The sequence below is a fragment of the Bubalus kerabau genome, chromosome 1, assembly GCF_029407905.1.
Source record: "Bubalus kerabau isolate K-KA32 ecotype Philippines breed swamp buffalo chromosome 1, PCC_UOA_SB_1v2, whole genome shotgun sequence".
Taxonomy (NCBI): Eukaryota; Metazoa; Chordata; class Mammalia; order Artiodactyla; family Bovidae; genus Bubalus; species Bubalus kerabau.
In genome coordinates, this window is record NC_073624.1 from 214,803,642 (window position 1) to 214,824,360 (window position 20,719).

General features: G+C 41.4%; 1 protein-coding gene across 2 annotated transcripts; it reads right to left on the bottom strand.

Annotated features, from left to right (window-relative positions):
- Nucleotides 1-4,544: 4,544 nt before the first annotated feature.
- CDKN2AIPNL (CDKN2A interacting protein N-terminal like) lies at nucleotides 4,545-9,512 on the bottom strand. 2 transcript variants are annotated; one of them, XM_055553834.1, is made up of 3 exons: nucleotides 9,235-9,512; nucleotides 7,811-7,910; nucleotides 4,545-4,906 (listed from the first exon to the last, which is right to left on the bottom strand). In XM_055553834.1, the coding sequence occupies exons 1-3, from the start codon at nucleotides 9,471-9,473 to the stop codon at nucleotides 4,895-4,897; spliced, it is 351 nt and encodes a 116-aa protein (XP_055409809.1). In that variant the 5' UTR covers nucleotides 9,474-9,512; the 3' UTR covers nucleotides 4,545-4,894. The 2 variants fall into 2 exon arrangements, with proteins under 2 accessions (XP_055409809.1, XP_055409813.1); XM_055553838.1 differs by lacking the exon at nucleotides 4,545-4,906 and adding an exon at nucleotides 5,217-5,889.
- Nucleotides 9,513-20,719: the final 11,207 nt, after the last annotated feature.

The following is a 20,719-nucleotide window of genomic DNA, read 5'->3' on the forward strand; positions in this document are numbered from 1 at the left end:
CTTTTTGTTCGGATAACCATCCTGGGCAGAGAAGAGGAAAGAATCCAGAGACTTCAGCCCGTATCTTCAGCTTTGGCTCAAGGCTTAGAATGTGGCCTCCAAAGAAAATAGATTAGTGACCTTGCTGTACTGTAGTGACTGTACCTGCATGAGCACCTAACCTAAGGCTGTGATTTCAGGTTGAGATGCTGGAATATCAGCTGGAAAACTGCCTTTAGAATGAAGACAATCCCAGGGGTTAGGTACAAGAAACCTTTTGCAAGTCAGAAATATGAGTGAGGGCGGCCCTGGGGCCTGGTGGTGAGTTGATGATACCATCTGTTAGGAAGAAGTTTCCATTCTAGCTTTTGTTAGCCTTTACAGATTGGTTCTTTGACAGGGGCTGGGTGCTGTGCACAAGGGAGCTTGAGGACAGACCACAATCACCATGGCACCCTCTCAAGACTATGTTTGAGGTGTCAGGGTGAGCCATAATATAAGTACCATAGAGTGGAGCTAAACACTCGGAACTGCTTTCCAGATAACTCTGGCAGTACATGCACAGGCCTGGGCAGGCCAACAGGACAGCAGTGAACCTCCAGGGTCCATGAATCCTCTGGGAACACTTTAATTAGCAGCTGTTTTTTGTTACAAAAGTAGAACACTGTCATAAAAAAGAATTCAGTAAGCACAAAGGTAGAAGGAAGCATGAGTCATTCTCATCACCTGAGCAGCTGAAAACAGCTGGCTTAAGAGAAAGTGAGGACTGTAGGTGTTGGTCTAAGACCAAATTTTTCCAGTTGTCTGAGGCCCAAAATTCACACCCAAGAGTGATAAGGAATCTAGGCAATTTACAGTGTGATACTCTAGGGCAAGACATCTGCCTTTCAGCCACTACTAGGGCAAAGGCCACATGCCTGGAGAAAGGAACATGTCCACAGCCTTTACAAGCCCCAGACCCCTAGATGTAGGGATTCCAAGGCTGGCCACATGCTAACCCCTCTCCTCCCATCCTGCTTCTGCCCAGTATTTAATTTGTGCTGTACTGTACAGTGCCTGCTGCCATTTGTTCTGTCACAAGTCTGCTGATAATGCTGGCACCTAATGGGTGCCAGGTAGCATGTTCGGTCCACCCTTCCGCAGCTTTGGGGATGAAGCCTGGCGTGGAGGGGTGATTATGGGTGTTTATTTTTATCTTATGTAAATTTTAGTTGAAACATTTCATATCTTTCCACCATGGTCTCAAAGGAAAAGCAGGGCAGAAATGAAGCAGTGGGAGCTCACTAAGGGCCAGGTACTTATTCAGTTTTTCTATGGAATCCTCCAGTAAACATTAAAGTAGGAATCCTAACATCGAGGAACTCAAGAGGAAGGAATTACTACCAGTCCACAACTACTAGGGATAATTAAACATTCTTAATGAAAATGTCAAAGGGAAAGAAAAATGCAGCCCTAGCAGTATGAGATTTTGGTGCTAGCATTGACAGCAAAGCAAGGGCTTTAATCACTAGGCCCGTGCAGTTCAAGGACGACTTTACTGTTAATTGCCCCTTCACTAAATCACAGGTGGACCAAGACCTGTCTCAGGCTCCTAACAGCATCTTTCTCCCAGGGACATAGGTTGAAGGGCCTTATTCAAGGATATTTTTGGTTTGCTAACCTACTTTTACTTGGTTGGGAAAAGAGGACTTGGGTTGTGACTGCCTGGGTTATGTTCTAAAGAAGCACCCTTGTCTGACAGCACGTCAAAGGGAAAAAACTGGTTCACATACCAAGGTCTAGAACAGGTAAGAATTAGCTCCATCTAATGGGAGCTTTTAATAGTCTCAACTTTAGTCTCTGATTTCCAAGGGAATCTGTATATGTGATGTAGTCTTGTTACTCCACCTCCTCAGCTGAAGTCGCATCTATGAGCAAGGCTTCAGGCCCACCTCCATCTCAGGTAGGAGCACATGCGAAGAACTCTGCCTCTACTGCTGGCAGTGTGAAAAAGCCTTCCAAACCAAAATGAGAAAGGCAGTGAAATATTGCTGTGCCTTGCCCCAGGAGTCCTAACTTTGAAGGGACAGAGTAAACTTTGGGAAAGAAACAGAACTTGCTTGGCTTGCTTTTCATTTAAATAAATAGGTTATCTGGCTATTTATTGATTTTAATGAAAAACAAGCCAGGTAAGGTTCTGTTTCTTAGGGAGTGTGTGTGTGTATACTATGCATGAGGGCAGTTTGTTTGTTTGTTTTAGCATGTACTTGTTTGTTGAAGGAAGCTATTTCCACATGATCCCAAACCTTTAAGTTCTAAAATTCTTGCCTCTTAAGGGTTATGTTTATTCTTACTACTACAGAACCGAAAGGTGTCCCTAACCTAGTCAAGAATGAGAGACAGGGCTAGATGACAAGGTGACTTTCAGACCCCCGAGGTTTCAGTCTCCTTTCAGACATAAGGGTACCCAGGCAGAGACGTTAGATAGAGCTGGACAGCTGGGAAACACGGTAATATATCTCATGTCAGATACCACAGTGTGTATTTTCACTCATTTACTACAGATAGCAGAGCAACAGAGGATGGGCAGTGACAGTTACAGAGATTCCACCAAGTGCCCATTGAAGAGGTAAGCCACAGATCTAAGTGGATCCTGGAAAAGCTTAGAGGGAATCCTTGCCTGTGCACAGGTAGAAAGGGATTGATCAGGTGGGCCAAAGACTGCGCAATGTTTCAAAAAGCACTTTCTGGATAACATGAAAGGGCATCACTATTAACTGAGCACCCTAAACTGTACTGTTAGTATAGATGACCCACACACAGGTCTGAACTGCACAGGTCCACTTACACATAAATTGTTACCAATAAACAAGGACCTCCAGTACTACATGATCTGCAGTTGATTGAATCCATGGGTGGTTCCTCTATCAATTGTGGTTGCTTCTCAAAAGGTCTTGAGGCTTAATGTCTTTAACAGATGAGAGCCTCTCCTAGTCATTACTTGAAGTAATACTTTACCATGTCCCTTTGTATAATCTCACTTGATCCTCACTCCATTTTGTGGGCAAGACTGTATATACGAGGAGACCAGTGGCTTGTAGCTTGTATCTTACCTGTGAACTCCTGTTCCAAATCTAAAAGTGGGCCATTTTACTTTCGCTGCAACGGGTGCTGCAATGCAGAATATTAGATTTCTATGCCACTTTATATTCCAAGTAAGCAAAGGATAAAAGTCTAAAATATTGATTAATTTTATAGGAGAGATAGCCACAGAGGTAAAGGTAAGATGAAAAACAGGCAACTTATCCTGGGGAGAGTAATGGGATCCTGAAACAGAAAAAGGATATCAAGTGAAAACTAAGTCTCAGTGAAGCGTGGACATCCTGGACATGAGTTAAAAGTGTATCAATATTGGCTTGTTAATGGTAACAAATGTACCATACTAATGTAAGATGCTAATAATAGGGGAAACTGCAGAGTATACAGGAACTCCATAAACTATTTTTACAGACTTCCTGTAAATTGTTCTAAAATAAAGTTTGTTTTTTAAGGCAGTTTAAGCTGAGGAAATAGAGAAAATCCACTAGAAAACGACATCAGAAAATTTGATTTACTGGCGAAGTCTTCAAAAATAAGCTGAATTTGCAATGGATGTACTCCTGATAGGATATTATTATTGAATATTTTATTGGGGAATTATATCTTGTAGAGGCCGGGGCTAACTGAGCACCATAATCTTAATCTTTGTCACCGGTCTTTGTGGTAGCTATTTCTATGATTATCATTTCCCAGGAAAGGCCACAAGAGAGAAGTGACTTGTCAGAGGTCCCAAGGTCTTCACTTGGCTCCAGCCTCGAATCACGGGTGAGAGTCATCCCTCTTCTCTGCTCCCAGGCACCAGGCTCCCAGTCACTCTCCTCTTTAGCACTTCAGTGTCCTGAGTTCACCAGCAGATTAAGCTCAGGCAGGCCCACTATCCTATCTTGCCACTATCCCCAGTACCAAGCACAGTGATAGGGAATCCTGCCGTGACTGACTGTTACACTGCTGTCCCCACATGAAGTCCTCAGTATTTATGTTTAGAGATAAGCATGTAAGAGTGGGTACTAAATAAGAAAGAGGAACGGGGGCGGGGGGTAAGAAACATACATCAACTGAAAGAGGGAAATTAATGAGAACTTCAGAGCAAAGCAGCACTGCACTAAATATTTCTTGAGGGACTGTATAAAGCAATTCCTCAAGTCTAGAAAACCAAACCTCAGGCTCCCTCCAGGAAGAAAGAATATGGGCTTTTTACTCAGCAGCCTGGAAGGCCTTTTAGAGACCAAGCTGTGGAATCTTGTTTCATTGAGCTTTAAAATAAGGCTTTTTTTAAAAAAATAAGGCTTTTTTAAAAATAAGGCTGCCTCTTCCCATGAGCTGGTAGATAAACCTAAAGCCCTATGATTTTGATTTTCACTCATCTCTAAAAAAGGTGAAATGTGTGTAGAAACAGGGTATATGGATGGTGTAAACTTCAGGTAGACATAAGGGATATGATTTGCCTCAGCAGAGAAAAAAGACTAAAGCAAAATCACACTTAAAGGTACACTGTTGAAAAATTCAAAGTGTATAATTCATTACCTGCCATTACATCAACATAAAAAAAATAGGCATTTTAAACATTTCGACCAACAAAAGAGGGCATGATTTATAAACACATAAATATCCATGCATACTTTTACAATGATAGCTACTAGAAAAACGGATAGCTACTAGAAAAACGAGAACTTTAAAAATGCCAATCTAGACAAGATTCCCTTTCATTCTAATTGCCTCTTTCCTACATGTTGTTAATACCAAGAATCTTAAGAGGCTGCTGAGGTCAATGTTGCATTCATGCCAGCCTCCTTTCCAAGCCTGTAACTAATGATGGAAGTGTGATGAATCTTCTGCCTTAGCTTTGATGCTAGGAAAAAAAAGAAAAAGTTAGTAGCCATGTTAGTCTAATGAATCAAATTCATAAGTAAAAATACAGCAGTGATACAAATTTTATGTCCTACCCAGATGGTATGTAGGTGGACTCAGAAATTATTAAGATTTTACTATATACAGAAGATAGAGCAAAACACTGACCATACCATCCATTTGGAAGCCAGATTTTTTGTTTTGTCACCTGTGATCTGTTAATGTTCACAATTCACAATGATAACAGAAATACTTAAAAAATAACTTTTTCCATGGCATGCTCTGCAATGAAGGCTTCTAAAAACAGAATCACACAAACCTTTTATTGTTCTAAATTAAAATCAGTTGAATCCACGTAGTAATTCACAACATTTCACATTGACTCAGGATATTTAGAAGATGTGAAGGTTATGTTTCTGAATTTCACACTATTAGAAACTGTAAATGCATGTCTTCAAATAGTGATGAACTGAAGCAGACACATTCTTTCTGGGTACTCTCTAGCACCTTTGGTAAATTTAAACTTGGCTTTAGACAACTTTTAAGCAGGGTGTGAAGCTATTATTTTGGCTGTCACCTATTTGAATGGATTTCCTTAACATTTAGCAGTGCAAGTGAGTCAATCAGTTTTTTTAGCAATCAGTTTTCAAGGTATGACCTATTTCCTGGCTTAAGCCTGTCATATCAGTCTCTGAGAAGTGAAGAAGCAAAATTCCTCAGCAAGAGCAAAATATAAGAGGTCTTTCTCCTTTGAGAAGAATGCAGTTATCACCTAAAAAAACCATCTTTATTCCAAAGGGAAAGAGAATCCCATAAGCCCTCTCTTCAATTTCCAACAGGACAGACCAAGACTACAGTAGCAGCAAAGCTGCCCCTGGCTTTGGCTGTTTCAAGTCTGGTCTTTGACACTAGTGTTGGTAGGTGGGCACCAGGCAACAGACTGGCCCGTAGCGTCAGACAAAGCTCTTCTGGCTGGTTCTATTTCTGTGGATAAAGGGAAAAAGAAAGGTAGCTCCACAAAGCATTTATCTTAGGATCCAAGACAAAACCTGATTTAACTACTCTGGCAGGCTGAAAAAAATTTTAATACTCACAGATACCTGCCATCTTACTAGAACCACGTCTCCTTCCATCAGTGGAGTGGCTGCTCCATTACTTTAGAGCTTGCCAAGACTGGATATAATGTACAAGAAGAAAAATTCTCTGAAAGGCAAGCACACTTTTCTAACTTCTCTTCCACATTTCATATTTAGTCACTTTCCATACTGCCCTTTTCCCTCTTGGATAAAAATGTTCTCAGGAAAAACAGAGTTATTAAGTGGACAGATTCTTTCTTTGGCCAACAATGATAATTTCCTAGTCATTCACTGCTCTTTCTCCTTAAGATGATGCCTTGGAAATAATATACAGTCTGAGAAACAACACCATTCCTGAGGGAGCTGCTGCACTTTGTTAATTATTGCTCATTAATGGGTAACGTGGTCGATCACAAAGTTCTGCTGGTAGGTACCTTGGGAGGGCCGTTAGATAATTGAGATTGTTCAATATATTTGTTTGAATCTCCTTTTTTTCCAAAGAAAAATCATACACTGCAACTGTCTGACAAATACCACCTGTCAGAGTCCCATGCTCATTTCTTTTATCAGATTTGCCCACACCGCCCCCCCTTAAAAAAAAAAAAAGCTGGACAGACCTCAGTTTTACTGGCCTTAAAAGTGCCAAATAGCCATAAAGTATTTTTAAAATCTTTAAAGAACTTATGTCTCTAAGTAATCTTCACTATCCAGTCTCTGTATACCAGTGATGCCAGGCTATTCATTTCCACTTGGTAGCTAGCTTCAAAACCCAACTAAAAACTCTTCAGAGCTAAGGATCAAATCTGGGCAGAACCATAACTGACCTTTTCAAGTGTATGGCTCAATATCAAGGTTCTTTGTTTCGTTTTTTTGTCTCTGGGCTGGCAATGGTGCTTAATGTTTGCCAACCTCTATTACATGCAAAGACCTCAGGCAAGACACACAAGACCCAAGTGGGGTGAAGCAAGCGTTTGCCTATGTTTCTGAGATGAGAACTAACAGAGGTTAGCAGCCTTCACTCGTTGTCAATTCTGTAAGCATTTTCTGAGCACCTTCTCTAGTGCATGCCTATACCAGGTTTCAGAGTTAACAGGATCAATGTCTTAAGAACCGTCTCATCTCTCAAGAAGCTTACCATGTGCCCTTAAAAAGGTCTGGGTGAAGTGCTATGGGGGATGAGGAAACAATTAATTCCACTGCCTAAGAAGACCAGGGCAAATAAGAAAAACCTTATCTTGGGAGACAGTAAAAAGCAGTTGGTATCCTCTGAGCTTTCTTCTGCCACACACTCTATGGCCCCTGGCCCCCACAGGAAAATGCAAGGCTTGACAGGCAACAGCTCACTATGGAAAAAATTCACAGCCTCACATCAGACCAAGCCTGGCAGAATAGGAAACAGTTATGATGTGTGGATATCACACCATCCACATTTCCATCAACAAGTCAGAGAAGCCAAACAAGTCTGGTGGTGTCCTCAACCACTGCGGTAAGGATAAGTTAATGTTATCAAAAAGATTTTTTAATAAGTGGGAAACTGTAGCACTCTAAGCAACATTTTCTTAAAATTCAAGCAAAAAGCTCAAAATAGAATGTTCCTAAAGGAACTAAAGGGGTTGAATTTATGTGTTACTCCACCCACAATGTGTAATTTACCTACTGAGTTGTTACCTGGTTATGAAAAGCTTTATACCAGTTACAGAGAAATGAAAGGGCTTAGATTGGGGTAGTAAACAAGAGCATTCAGAAGACAATATACTCTAATACATCACCATAAAGGCAGGGGCCATTAGCTCTATACCATTTCAAATGCACTTGGAAATCCTGTTTACCTTTTTCATTAATTTACTTCTGGGAGTAAACTGTGGCAGGTCTTCCACTTCAATCCCATCAGCCATTTCCATCACCTTGTCTAAAAGGTCTTTGTTGTAACTGCACAATAAAAAGTAGTAAGATAAAAATCCTGGAAGAATTATTGTCACTGTGGGCTAAAAAGAAATTGCAGGTAGCTGGACTATAAACTCAACTCTCAGAGGAACAATTTGATACTACTGGGGAAACTGATAGCAACATCAAGTTAGAAAATAGTTCTTCCGCATGTGGCTACAGAAGCGGCATTAGGAATGCCAACAGAGCAGGTGTTGTTAAGATTTACAAAACAAGACTTACAAAAATAGAGGCACTGTACATCTGGCAGTACGTATTCATGGATATGGTATGAGGGCCAAATTTTTTTTTTTTTAATATGTGGAATACTGGTCTAATGAAAATAACATTACTTGTTCATTTGTCCAATATTCTTACTTTTGCCTAATCTTGCATCTTGTTAACTAGAATTTACTAGGGGCACCTGGAAGTCAGAGAAACGGAAGGGATGCAGCAGGCACTGCTTCCCCAAATCCTGTTCCAGTAACTCCCCAAATCTGAAAGCAAAACCAAGTGGCTTAGGATTGCAGGGGCCATGTGACCACACAGCCATAAGGAGCACAGAGACCAGAACTAGTCAACTAAGTCATTTCATTATCCTAACAATTTCAGGAAATGCTAAATAAAAGGATGGAGCCTAAAGATTTGCCACCTGCTTCATGGAGTGGTAGAGTGCCATATTTCAAGCATTTCAAACACAGTTCCTTGAAGGCATTTCATAAAAGGCAGAAAGGCAAAGAGTGCTGCTTGCTACTGGGTCCAGCAGACTAGGATGTGAGAGAAAAAGCCAAGGACCACAAACTACATCCTGCCATAAATGGTAAAATCCACCAATCCTGCCAGAAGCTGCATGGTCCTTAGGTATGTCTCTTTCCCTCTCTCCAGTTGCTTATGTAAACTGGGTATCTCAGTTTCTGTCCCTGCAGGTTTGCCATGTGGAAGGAGCTAATGAACTTAAAATTATGCACTCAGAAAGGATGGTGTGAAGTAATTACAGTAATAATACAAACAAAATATTTGTATTTTGTATTACAAAATAATACAAACTCGAACGCCTAGCATGTTATAGGGCTCTTCTTGCTAGATGACAGCCTGTGCTAAGTGTTTTTCACCCTTTAATACTGTAGTCATCACAATTCATTTTCCAGATGAGAAAGTCGAAGCTCTGAGAGGTTAAGTATCTTTTCAAGAATTGGCTGACATGGGACTCTGCCTTAGGCCTGGCTAGTACGGTTGGAGACTGGGGACGGAGTCAGCCTTGGGCAAGGGTTAGCCCTGGGGTTAGGACTGCGGGTTGGGATACGGTCAGTTAGCCGGCAGGGGTCCGCACCTGCAACCCAGGAAGAGGTGGTTGGCCCAGACCATGGAGAGGGACAGCAGCTGGTCCAGGCGGCCGCCACCGTCGGGTGGATCGCGGTAATCGGGCAGGTGGCGCAGGATGAATTCCATGCGGGCCTTCCATTGCTTCTCGCTCTCCGAGTAGGAGCGGAACTGCTCAGCAAAGTCAGTCGCTCGCCGCACACCGGAGATTAGCTCCTCCACGGCAGCGGCCGCCTCGCCACCCACCATGGCGCCCTCCACCGCTAAGGGCCGGACCCGCCCACCGCCTTCCCGACATGCACTGCGCCACCTCTCTGCGGCTAGAGGAGCACCGGCGGCGCGCGTCTGCGCAGGAGGATTGGTCTGGAGCGCCCTCGGCGGGCGCGGCGGCCTCACCCAGCCCTAACCGGCACCTCAGACTTGCAGCCGGCGCCTCTGGAGTGGCTCTACCTCAGGGCCTCAGGGGCAGTTCTCACTGGACCCGGTGGGAAACCAGTAGGGAAACGGAGGCCTTCCCAAGCACAGAGCAAGGACGGCCCTCTCCCATTCGGCAGCTGGATGTCAGTCAGGACTTTTACAGTGTCCTTGACCTGGGAATTCCCCGAGCACCCGGCCCGCAGGACCTTTGCCCACAGTTCCGAGGAATTACAGGTGTAGTTGCTCAGGGTCTACTTTTATCCATTCCCAGAGGCCTTGACACTCCACCCAGCTTGTGGCCCGACTTCCTGGAACCAGTTAGCGATCCAGCTGAGTACTTGCCAGACCCTTTGCTAGGTGCTGGGATGGTATGACAGCAAACTCAGAGCGCTTCTCTAGTGAACTTTAGTCTGCTGGGGGAGATAGACATTATTAGTGAATACTTAATAATTGCTCAAGGGAAACTTTTCAGCATTGACAAAGTTTAATAAAAGAGAGACCCAGAGTGCCAGGAGCATGAATAAGCAAGAGACCTGATGCAGACTTGGTGAGGTAAATGATACTGGAGAGCTGAGGAATTTACAGAAGTTAACGACACGAAAGAGTAGGGTACCACAGGAGACCCTGAACTGGTGAGAGAACTGCAAGATCTGTATGACAAATCCTAGAGTAGGGGGACAGTGGAGGAGATAAGGATGCAAAGAACCACCAAGTGGTTCACGGAAGGAGCTGTGGTCTAGGCCCTAAAAAGAATGGGGAGCCACTGAAGGATTTTAACCAGGTATTTCCAAAAGATGTTGGCAGGGGCGAAAATGGATGTGTCTGGAGGAAATGAGCAGGTGAGTTGGCCTGACTCTGCTGTCGGTTCTAGGGTCAGGTAGACCCACGGACAAACAAGCTCATAAAAGCTGAATTTCACATCTCATTCAGGAACTGGGAAACCACTTGCACTTCCATCAACCTTGGGAAGTTATTGAGCTAATAGGCTTCCCCATCTTCCCCCATCAAATGTGGGTTGGAGTACAGAACTGAGCCGAGAATCCAGGATCCAAGGCTTCAATGTAGGTACGGTATTGTGAGGCTTAGGAGCAAAGCTACCTATGAGTTGTCTCCTGCTTCTGCAGCTTGTGATGAGACATCAGGGCCTCTAGCAGGCAGAAAACAGGTATAGAATGGAAATATCAGGCAGTCTCACAAGTAGACTATGCCTGCAAATACCAGTACCAGGCTCAGTGACATCCACTGTGGTTAACAGTAGGGAGGCATGCTACTTTTACCCTGGTTATTGGGAAGAATGTGAACAGACCTGTGAAATCAGACAGACTCAGCTTCTCCACATCAGTCAGCAATAGGTACCCAGAGCTGGGGTTCCCGAAATTAAGTGTAGATTACATCACCTAGGGAGCTTGTTAAAATAACAGATTCCTTAAGAGTTGCCTGGTTGTCCAGTGGTTAGGATTTGGTGCTTTCACTGCCATGGCCCAGGTTCAGTCCCTGGTCAAGAAACTGAAATTATGAAAGCTGTGAGACATAGCCAAAAATAGCAGAGTCCCAGGCCCATAACTGGATTTTGCGTCAAGGCTCCAGGAAATTGATTCCATCTGCAGCTGACCAAACTTTGAAAAACATTGATGAGGGTTCTTGGGACCAAATTCTTGGTCACCTGATTGTATGGTGGAGAGGTTGGCCCAGAAATAGGAACCTGGACTTTATGACCAACAACTGCAGCTACATAGCTAACTCCTGTAAAGGCTAAGAGGTCATCTGGCAACTATCTCATTTAGAATCATCTTTAATAATGATGAGACATATGCATATGTGTACCTACATATAGACACATTCATACATGCATGCAGGTCATAAGAATGCAAACGTACACAAATAGGTATTCTTTTTTATACTTTATATATCATATACTTTTATATGATCTTGTTAACATTATACTTTCAAAATGTAAAGTAGCCTAAAAATGTTAGTTAATATTAACATTTTACAGGGCCCTGTGGCAAGTCCAGTCACTGCCCAGGTTATTGTTTCTAACTTGTTTCTGTGATTCAGATTTTCTTAAAGTGAAGTACTTATATAGACAAGTACAGTTTTCCTACCTTATCTTCTTTTTAAAACATCGTTGTGTATGTGTGAAAGTTGTTCAATCGTGTCCAACTCTTTGCAACTCCATGGACCGTAGCCTGCCAGTCTCCTCTGTTCATGGAATTCTCCAGGCAAGAATACTGGAGTGGGTACCATTGAGTATTTTAAATGGATGAATTTAGTGGTTTCAATATATTCACAGATTTGTGCAACCATCAACACAAATTAAATATAAAATATTTTCATCACCCCTAAAAGAGACTCCATACACATTAGCAATTGTTTTGCACTCACTCAAGCCCCTGGCAACAACTAATCTGCTTTTTATCTCTATAGGTTTCCTATTCTGGGCATTTAACATTAGTGGACTCATACAACGTGTGGTCTCTTGTGACTAGCTCTTCACTTACACAATGTTTTCAAGATTCATCCATGTCGTAGCATGTGTTAGTATTTCATTCCATTTTTGTGGCTGAGTAACATTCCATCATATGGATACACTTCATTTTGTTTATCCTTTCATCAGTTGCTAGACATTTGGATTGTTTCTATACCTTGACTAGTGTAAATAATGCTACTGTGAACATTCATGTACCACATTTACAAGCTAAAAGTTTCTCCTGTCATAGTTTCAGTGGATGCTGGCAAAATATTTAAGACTCCTAAAATAGAGACAAAGAATTCTGTACTGTGATCACAGTACAGCAAACAGCATAAGCTTTATGTTTGCATTGGTTCCTCTTGTCCCTTAAGTCCCACGGGAGTTATGACAAAAGATCAGCGGTGGATGAGGTACAAATAGGTACAGGCAATGGATTTGTATGACTGCTGAGGAACCCCAAGTTTAGGGAACATCAATCTTTTATAAGGGCTTCCCAGGTGGTGCTAGTGGTAAAGAATCCGCCAGCCATGCAGGAGATAAAAGAGACGAAGGTTCTATCCCTGGGTTGGGAAGATCTCTTGGAGGAAAAAATGGCAACCTGCTCAAGTATTCTTGCCTGGAGAATCCCATGGACAGAGGAGCCCAGTGGGCTACAGTCCATGGGGTCGCAAAGAGTCAGACATGAATGAGCGCACGCATACACACAGTCTTTCATAAAAGGCTGCAAGCAAACCTGCTCAACCTTTGCCCCAGAGTACATTATCTTTTTTATCTGGACAGTAAACAAACTGACCCTTTATTTTGAAGATAGACACTCTCCCTAGACTGCTTCATGGACAAATATCCTTGAAAAGACAATCTGGAACAAAAGGGCAATTAGTGTCTAACTCTTAAGATGTGCAGATACATAGGACACCCATGGAAAATTGTTTCCCAGCATAGGTTGTTTTTTCTTTTTTTGCATGTGGTCATCTAATTGGTCCAGTTCAATTTGTTGAAAAAGACTGTCTTTTTTCCATTCAATTATTGTACTTTAATATCTTTGTCAAGAATTAATTGACCATCTATGTGTGAATCTATTTCTGGAGTCTATTCTGCTCCATTGATCTATGTGTATATCTTTTTACCAATACGATAGTGTCTTGATTCAGTTCAGTTCAGTTCAGTCGCTCAGTTGTGTCCGACTCTTTGCAACCCCATGAATCGCAGCACGCCAGGCCTCCCTTGTCCATCACCAACTCCCGGAGTTCACTGAGACTCACGTCCATCAAGTCAGTGATGCCATCCAGCCATCTCATCCTCTGCCGTCCCCTTCTCCTCCTGCCCCCAATCCCTCCCAGCGTCAGAGTCTTTTCCAATGAGTCAGCTCTTCGCATGAGGTGGCCAAAGTACTGGAGTTTCAGCTTTAGCATCATTCCTTCCAAAGAAATCCCAGGGCTGATCTCCTTCAGAATGGACTGGTTGGATCTCCTTGCAGTCCAAGGGAGTCCAAGGGACTCTCAAGAGTCTTCTCCAATACCACAGTTCAGAAGCATCAATTCTTCGGCACTCAGCTTTCTTCACAGTCCAACTCACACATCCGTACATGACCATAGGAAAAACCATAGCCTTGACTAGACGGACCTTTGTTGGCAAAGTAATGTCTCTGCTTTTCAATATGCTATCTAGGTTGGTCATAACTTTCCTTCCAAGGAGTAAGCATCTTTTAATTTCATGGCTGCAGTCACCATCTGCAGTGATTTTAGAGCCCCAAAAAATAAAGTCTGACACTGTTTCCACTGTTTCCCCATCTATTTCCCATGAGGTGATGGGACCGGATGCCATGATCTTCGTTTTCTGAATGCTGAGCTTTAAGCCAACTTTTTCACTCTCCACTTTCACTTTCATCAAGAGGCTTTTTAGTTCCTCTTCACTTTCTGCCATAAGAGTGGTGTCATCTGCATATCTGAGGTTATTGATATTTCTCCCGGCAATCTTGATTCCAGCTTGTGCTTCTTCCAGCCCAGCGTTTCTCATGATGTACTCTGCATATAAGTTAAATAAGCAGGGTGACAATATACAGCCTTGACGTACTCCTTTTCCTATTTGGAACCAGTCTGTTGTTCCATGTCCAGTTCTAACTGTTGCTTCCTGACCTGCATACAGATTTCTCCAGAGGCAGATTAGGTGGTCTGGTATTCCCATCTCTTTCAGAATTTCCCACAGTTTATTGTGATCCATACAGTCAAAGGCTTTGGTGTAGTCAATAAAGCAGAAATAGATGTTTTTCTGGAACTCTCTGGCTTTTTCCATGATCCAGTGGATGTTGGCAATTTGATCTCTGGTTCCTCTGCCTTTTCTAAACCAGCTTGAACATCAGGAAGTTCACGGTTCGCATATTGCTGAAGCCTGGCTTGGAGAATTTTGAGCATAGTAGCACAAAGAGCAAGCTTTTTCTGTAAAGGGTGGCTATTATATAATTCCTATTAGATACTTTTCTTTCTTTCTTTTTTCAATTGTTTAAAAACACGAAAATCATTTTTCATCAACTCCTGCTATAGCTATATGTTAAGTCTCTGGGTCATGTCATTTGAGTTATTCAGCTGTGTTCTTTCACAAAATTGTTTTGGCTGTTTTAGTCTATTGCTTTTCAATACAAATTTTAGCATCAGTTTCTCAATTTTTAGAAAAACAAAGCTGCTAGGATTTTAATTGGGATTTAATTGAATCTATGGATCAATGGGGGAGAATTAACATCTTAATTCGAGTCTTCCAATTCATAAACATGGTATATCTCCATTTATTTAGGCCTTATTGTTATGGTATATTTTAAAATCTGTTGAAACATTAGATTTAAACACATATTTGCCACTTTATTTGTTATTCTTCATTCATTCTCTGCTTCTTACTTTCCATCTTTTTTACTTTTCTTTTACCTGAAAAATTTTTTAACATTTCCTTTAGTCTGTTAGTGGCAGCTCACTTTTTGTCAAATTTAAAATTTTTATTTTCCTTCTGTGTTTGTTGTTTGGCTGAATAAAAATCACCCCAAAACTTAGTGACTTAAAACAATAACTATTTATTATCTCACAGTTTCTGTGAATTAGGAATTCACAGAGTAGTTTAACTGGCATAGTTTAACTGGGTGGTTCTGGCTCAGGGTCTCTGATGTGGTTTCAATACATTTGCTGTTTAGTGCTTTAGTTATGTGAAGGCTTAGGTAGGAGCGCAGGAGCCACCTCTAAGATGGCCCAGTCACGTGGCTGTTTGTCTCAGGGCTCCGTTTCTCCTGACATGGACTCTCTGCAGGGCTGCCTCTGTGTCCTCACATGGTGGAGGCCTTCTTTCAGAGTAAGCAAGCCAAGGAGGAGCAAGGGAGAGCTGCAATATCTTACATGACATGGACTCAGAGGTTCCATACCATTACTCTAACTTAGAAGTAAATTATTAAGTCCACTACATATTTGAGGGCAAGATATTTTAGGCTCCACCTTTTAAATAGAGTGTCAGAGAATTTGTGAATGAATTTTAAACCACTGCTAAGTCACTTCAGTCGTGTCCGACTCTGTGCGACCCCATAGACGGCAGCCCACCAGGCTTCCCCGTCCCTGGGATTCTCCAGGCAAGAACACTGGAGTGGGTTGCCATTTCCTTCTCCAATGCATGAAAGTGAAAAATGAAAGTGAAGTCGCTCAGTTGTGTCCGACTCTTAGCGACCCCATGGACTGTAGCCCACCAGGCTCCTCCATCCATGGGATTTTCCAGGCAAGAGTACTGGAGTGGGGTGCCATTACCTTCTCATCTTCATTAAAAAATTTTTTTTCTCTTCTCTTGTTTTTTCCTTTTCTTTCTTCTCTTTCTTCCTCTTCTGACTCTTTTTGCCACTCCTCTCTCCTCCTCCTTCTAAGATTGTTTTCTAGAATATTCTTCACCAATTCTTTTAATTGTAGGCCTAGAAACTTTTAACAGAATTCTAAAAGATACTTTAGAAAATACTCTAGAATACTTCTATTCAGTTCTTTTACTGCTGATAGAATTTAAGCTGTTTTAAACAGTTCAAAATGGAATCACAGTGGCCAATGTGAACTTCCATATTAGTTGTTTTGAAATGTCTGATGTAGAATTGTGAGTGTCTTAGTGTTAGAAATTAAGAGTGTTACTTTAGATAAGAATTTTGTTTGGTAATCTGCAGATAGACTTCACTGGAACAGAAAGAACATTGGATAGAGACAAGACTCCCTGTGGTGTAATCATTATACCCTACTGGTGGACTCCTTAAATAAGACCATAGATGGTCTAAGCAGGGGACGCAGGTTCGATCCTGGTCAGAGAACTGAGATCACATATGCTGTGGAGCAACTAAGCTCGCACGCCACAACTAGAGAGTCTGTGCACTGTAATGAAAGATCCCGTGCGCCGCAACTTAAGACCCAACATAGCCAAATAAATAATTTTTTTTTTTTTTTTAAAAGATCATTGAGTTAGGTGACTTGAAAGCTCTTTGCTGGAGGACTGGATTCCAGTCTGCTGAGAGCTGTTCCATACCAAAACTGCCAGAGACTGTTGGAGTAGAGGGTGACTGCTCACTCAGGCTTGTTGTGAGACCTGCTGAGTGATGGGGGACCACTGCTGAGATGCCTCCTTCTGGGGACTTCCCCTTGGAGTGGTTCATTACCCTTTTCTATTTTCACTACTTTGACTAAACTGTGTTGTGTGTTAATTGGGTGCAACAGACCAAACGACTATGCATTGAGTATTGGCTGTGTTTCATACATCTCCAATCCTGTGTTCTTCCTGGCATTACGGCTGGGCCCTGCCACAAGGTGTCTTTGTCTAGATGTCCTTGCATCTCTATATTGTATTATGTGAAAGTTCCTGTTGTGTTATTTGGTACATACTCATAGTTTAAATGTTCATAATAAATTTTATATCCTTTGGCATTTAAATGTACTTCTCTTTATTTTGTTTGAAGCTTTTTGTCCTGAATTTTGTGTTGTCAGATATTAAGATTTTTAATGTTTATATTTTTTTGGTATGCTTTTCTTTGCCCATCCTTTCATTTTAACCTTTCCGAGTTATTTTGTTGTAGATGTATATAACCTAGAGTTGGATTAGGCTTTGCAATCTATTTTGAAAACCATTCTAAAAATAGATGAGTTAAACCCACTTATATTTATTGAATTGACAGATATATTTGGTTTCAATTCTGTTGTATTACTTTACGTTGTGTTTTCATTATTTACTTTTGTATTTGCCCTTTTTCTTAATGTAGTTTTGATACTTAGGAAGGTTTGTATTTTTGCTCTAAAAGTTACCTTTGTAAAATACCCTGGATCCATTCTTCTGGGGACTGTATCTTGATTCTCTACTATGAGCAACAATAAAATTACCTTTTAATTTCACCCTCTCTGCTTCACGCCTCCTCTGCCATTCAGTCAATAGAATTAGTGTTTATGTTGAATGTGATTAAGCTTCTACTTGATTTGGAAACTTTAAATACTATCCTTTGAATCAAGTAATTTGAGGTGATCAGTAAATTTATTCTTATTCCTATTTTCTCTTTCTTCAATTTTTTTATTAATAATGAGAAATGTCTACAATATTAAGTAAGGTATGTAATATCTGCATTCTGATCTGTCACCCTAATCTCTGTATTTGTTTTATTTCTACAATTTAATACAGCCAGTGCTCATGGAAGGTCCTTTTATCCTGATTTCCTCAGGCTTGCTCAGGGGAGCTGCAACTGCTGTCCTATGGTTCTAGCAGGTTCCTCTGAAAAGGCTCATGAGAATAGTATTCTCTGATTTCTTACAGATTTTTAAATGTTCATCTGCAGGCTGTGTACTTGAAGATCAGTTTGGCTGGACAGAACTCTTGGCTCATACTTGCCTTCCTTCGAGGGTCTTGCAGGTTTGGGTCCAGTTTGCAGTAATGCTTGTTTCCCTGGAGAAGTGGTTGAAATGTGGGGCTGAGGGAGCTCTCTGTTGCCACAGTGATGAACTTATGTTATGGACCCCTTGAGAAGGCACCTGTCCCCTCGATTTCAGAGCTTGGTCCAGGAGAGTTTCTGTTTCTCAGATTTCTTTACAGCCTTTGTCTCTAGGAAAATTAGACCCACATTTTAAAGTTCCTTTTTTTTTTTTTTTTTTTTTTACAGTGCTTTCCAAGATTTTTCAGTGTCCCCAGCAGTTCTGCTATGTTCAATTTAGACCTTGTTTTCATAGTTCCCTTTCATAGTAGGGTCCCCTCCTTCCAGAAGGGAATCATTGCTGAGATTTCTGAGCTCTCTGAGGCTATACATCTCCTCTTTACTCAAGGTTTTCACCTGCAGTTCTTTAAAAACACTTCGGAGGTTGCATTTTTCTCCTGGTTTCATAACTACGTAGTTGACAGGTTTGCTGTTGTCCTTGTTAAGAATGAGACAATTCAGAACTAAACTGTTCCTTCAGAAATGGAACATTTTCCTATTTTGAAATTATAATAAAAAATATTATTTCCACTAAGACATTCTTTCAGCTAAACCTCTGTGGACATCAGGGTTTTTTTTTTTTCCTTCTGACAAACTCCTAAAAAGTGAAATTCCTGGTTCAGAAGGGCATTCACACTTTTACTATGCCAAAGTATCCCCTAGAAAGTTTGCACCTGAGTTTGCATATCTACTTGCCACAGGCTTTCTCTTTAAAGCTGGTGAACAGTTTCTGCAATCACTGCTCAGCACATTCTAATGTTTCCAGACTCTGTTGAGCAAAACCTCCCTTCTCTTTGTTCAGGCTCCCACTTTGTGGCTGGTGCTCTGTAGAAGACTCCCCTGCCTAAAGGCCATGGCATGGAGGCCTGAGACTGGAAAAACAGCTAGTGCTTATTTACCTTCCAGCACTTTCAGCTGTTCTGTTCTGATTTTGGTCTTGAAAAGGGAGGCCAGTCCAACAGGTGAAAATGCTCCTGGAAATGGCTCAAGCCCTCCTAGTGGGCAGTCAGATGAGAGCACTGAACCAGGGACTCCAGAGCTTCCTTTTTCTCAGCAAATAACCTAAATTCATAATGGTCCTGGAGGTACCAAGTGAAAAAAAAATACGTAGTTTCCCTCCATATGTGACAAAACTATTCCAAAATAGCCAAATGGTCTAGAGAAACGGCTTTATTCTTACCCATCCTGCTTTGGAAAAGTTGACAATGGGGGTGCATTAAAAATACCGAGTGGAGAGAGCTCTTGGATCTGGCTTCTCAAGCCTTTGTAGAGAATGGCTTTCCCAGCCAAAGCTGGGAAACATTAAAAGTTTTGAAACTCCGGGATCCACAGCTATTAAAGAAATATCTAAATTCTAAATATTCCTCTCCCAGGGCTTCTTTGGTATCCTGCCTAGCCAACAGCAGAAGGTTCTCAGAGAGACAAATAATATGCACAACTTTTTTTAGTCCGCTTATGATAATTATCTCAAATTAACATCACAAGGCAGTGAAAATTACATTCCCCAAAGGCTTCCTACTGCAGGAAGTTACTCTGCTCCTTTCTGCACAGGTAGTAAAGATTAAAATCAGGTTAGCTTCTGTTGTGCAAAAGTTCGTTAATCCATTATTTATATTCATATAAGATGGTGGGCTTTTTAAAGATCAAAATCATGAATGCTTTAACTTGTTGTAAATGTAAGCTTAACTTTTTTTTCTGTTCAGTTAGTCTTCTCTCTGCTAGAAATGTTAAAATTGGTATTCTTAAAACAGCAGTTGAGTGGCTGCTTTAACTGAATGGACGTTCAGCTCTCAGATCACAGAAAGATATAGTTCCTCGCTACACCTCAGGGCATACCAGGAGTTGAGTTTGCCTCATTTTAAGCACAGCACTGATGAAATGAAGTGTTCACATGGAAGGAGGTGGAGGAAGGAAGTCGGAGACCAGGTTACATGGGAGCAAAGGACACCGTTGGAGAGGTCCTAGGACTGTCTTCCCGTCTTTGAAGGGCTGTTTTGTAAAAGATGGCTCATTCTTCATTGCTTTTTGAGGCAGGCATAGGGCCAAAGAGTGAGAACTCTATTATAAAGTTAGATTTCATCTTTAAATATAAGAACTTTATTAGAGATGTCTGAAAAATAAAAAAAGCTTCCTTGACTTGAACCAAGCTCCCAGCCATCGCACATCTACAATACATAATTGAACCAGATACATAATTAAATATTTCACAATTTAAAAAAATATGATAAGAAGAGCTCAAAATGTCTTTTAAAAAGCAAACTCTCTTGTTACCTGTTAATTTTGCAGAACAGGACACTGTGGCTGATCATCTTAATCCCAGTTGGAGTTCTGAAACCTGTTGCCTGCCTGGTTGCCTTTGACTATGGGGTTGCACAGAGTTGGACACGACTGAAGTGACTTAGCAGCAGCAGCAGCACATAAAGCTATAATTAATAGCAAAAACTCAGTAATGCTTTATATTTGCATTCTCCCTCATTTGTAAATTTACAAATGTTAACTCTTTCTCTATATGCATTTATGTATGTGTATTTCCAAATTATTAATTTACATATTCCAGAGATAATTTTAGCTTTCAGGAGGACTCACATATCCTTTGTATTAATTCTGTTAACCCCAAAGAACCATTTCCCAACATTCCTACTATTGGTCAGTGGCGGT

Coding starts and splice junctions, on each gene's coding strand:
- CDKN2AIPNL (XM_055553834.1), bottom strand. CDS start 9,473: ATGGTGGGTGGCGAGGCGGCCGCTGCCGTGGAGGAGCTAATCTCCGGT. Junction 7,911..9,234: donor CACCTCTTCCTGGGTTGCAG/GTGCGGACCCCT, acceptor TTTATTGTGCAG/TTACAACAAAGACCTTTTAG.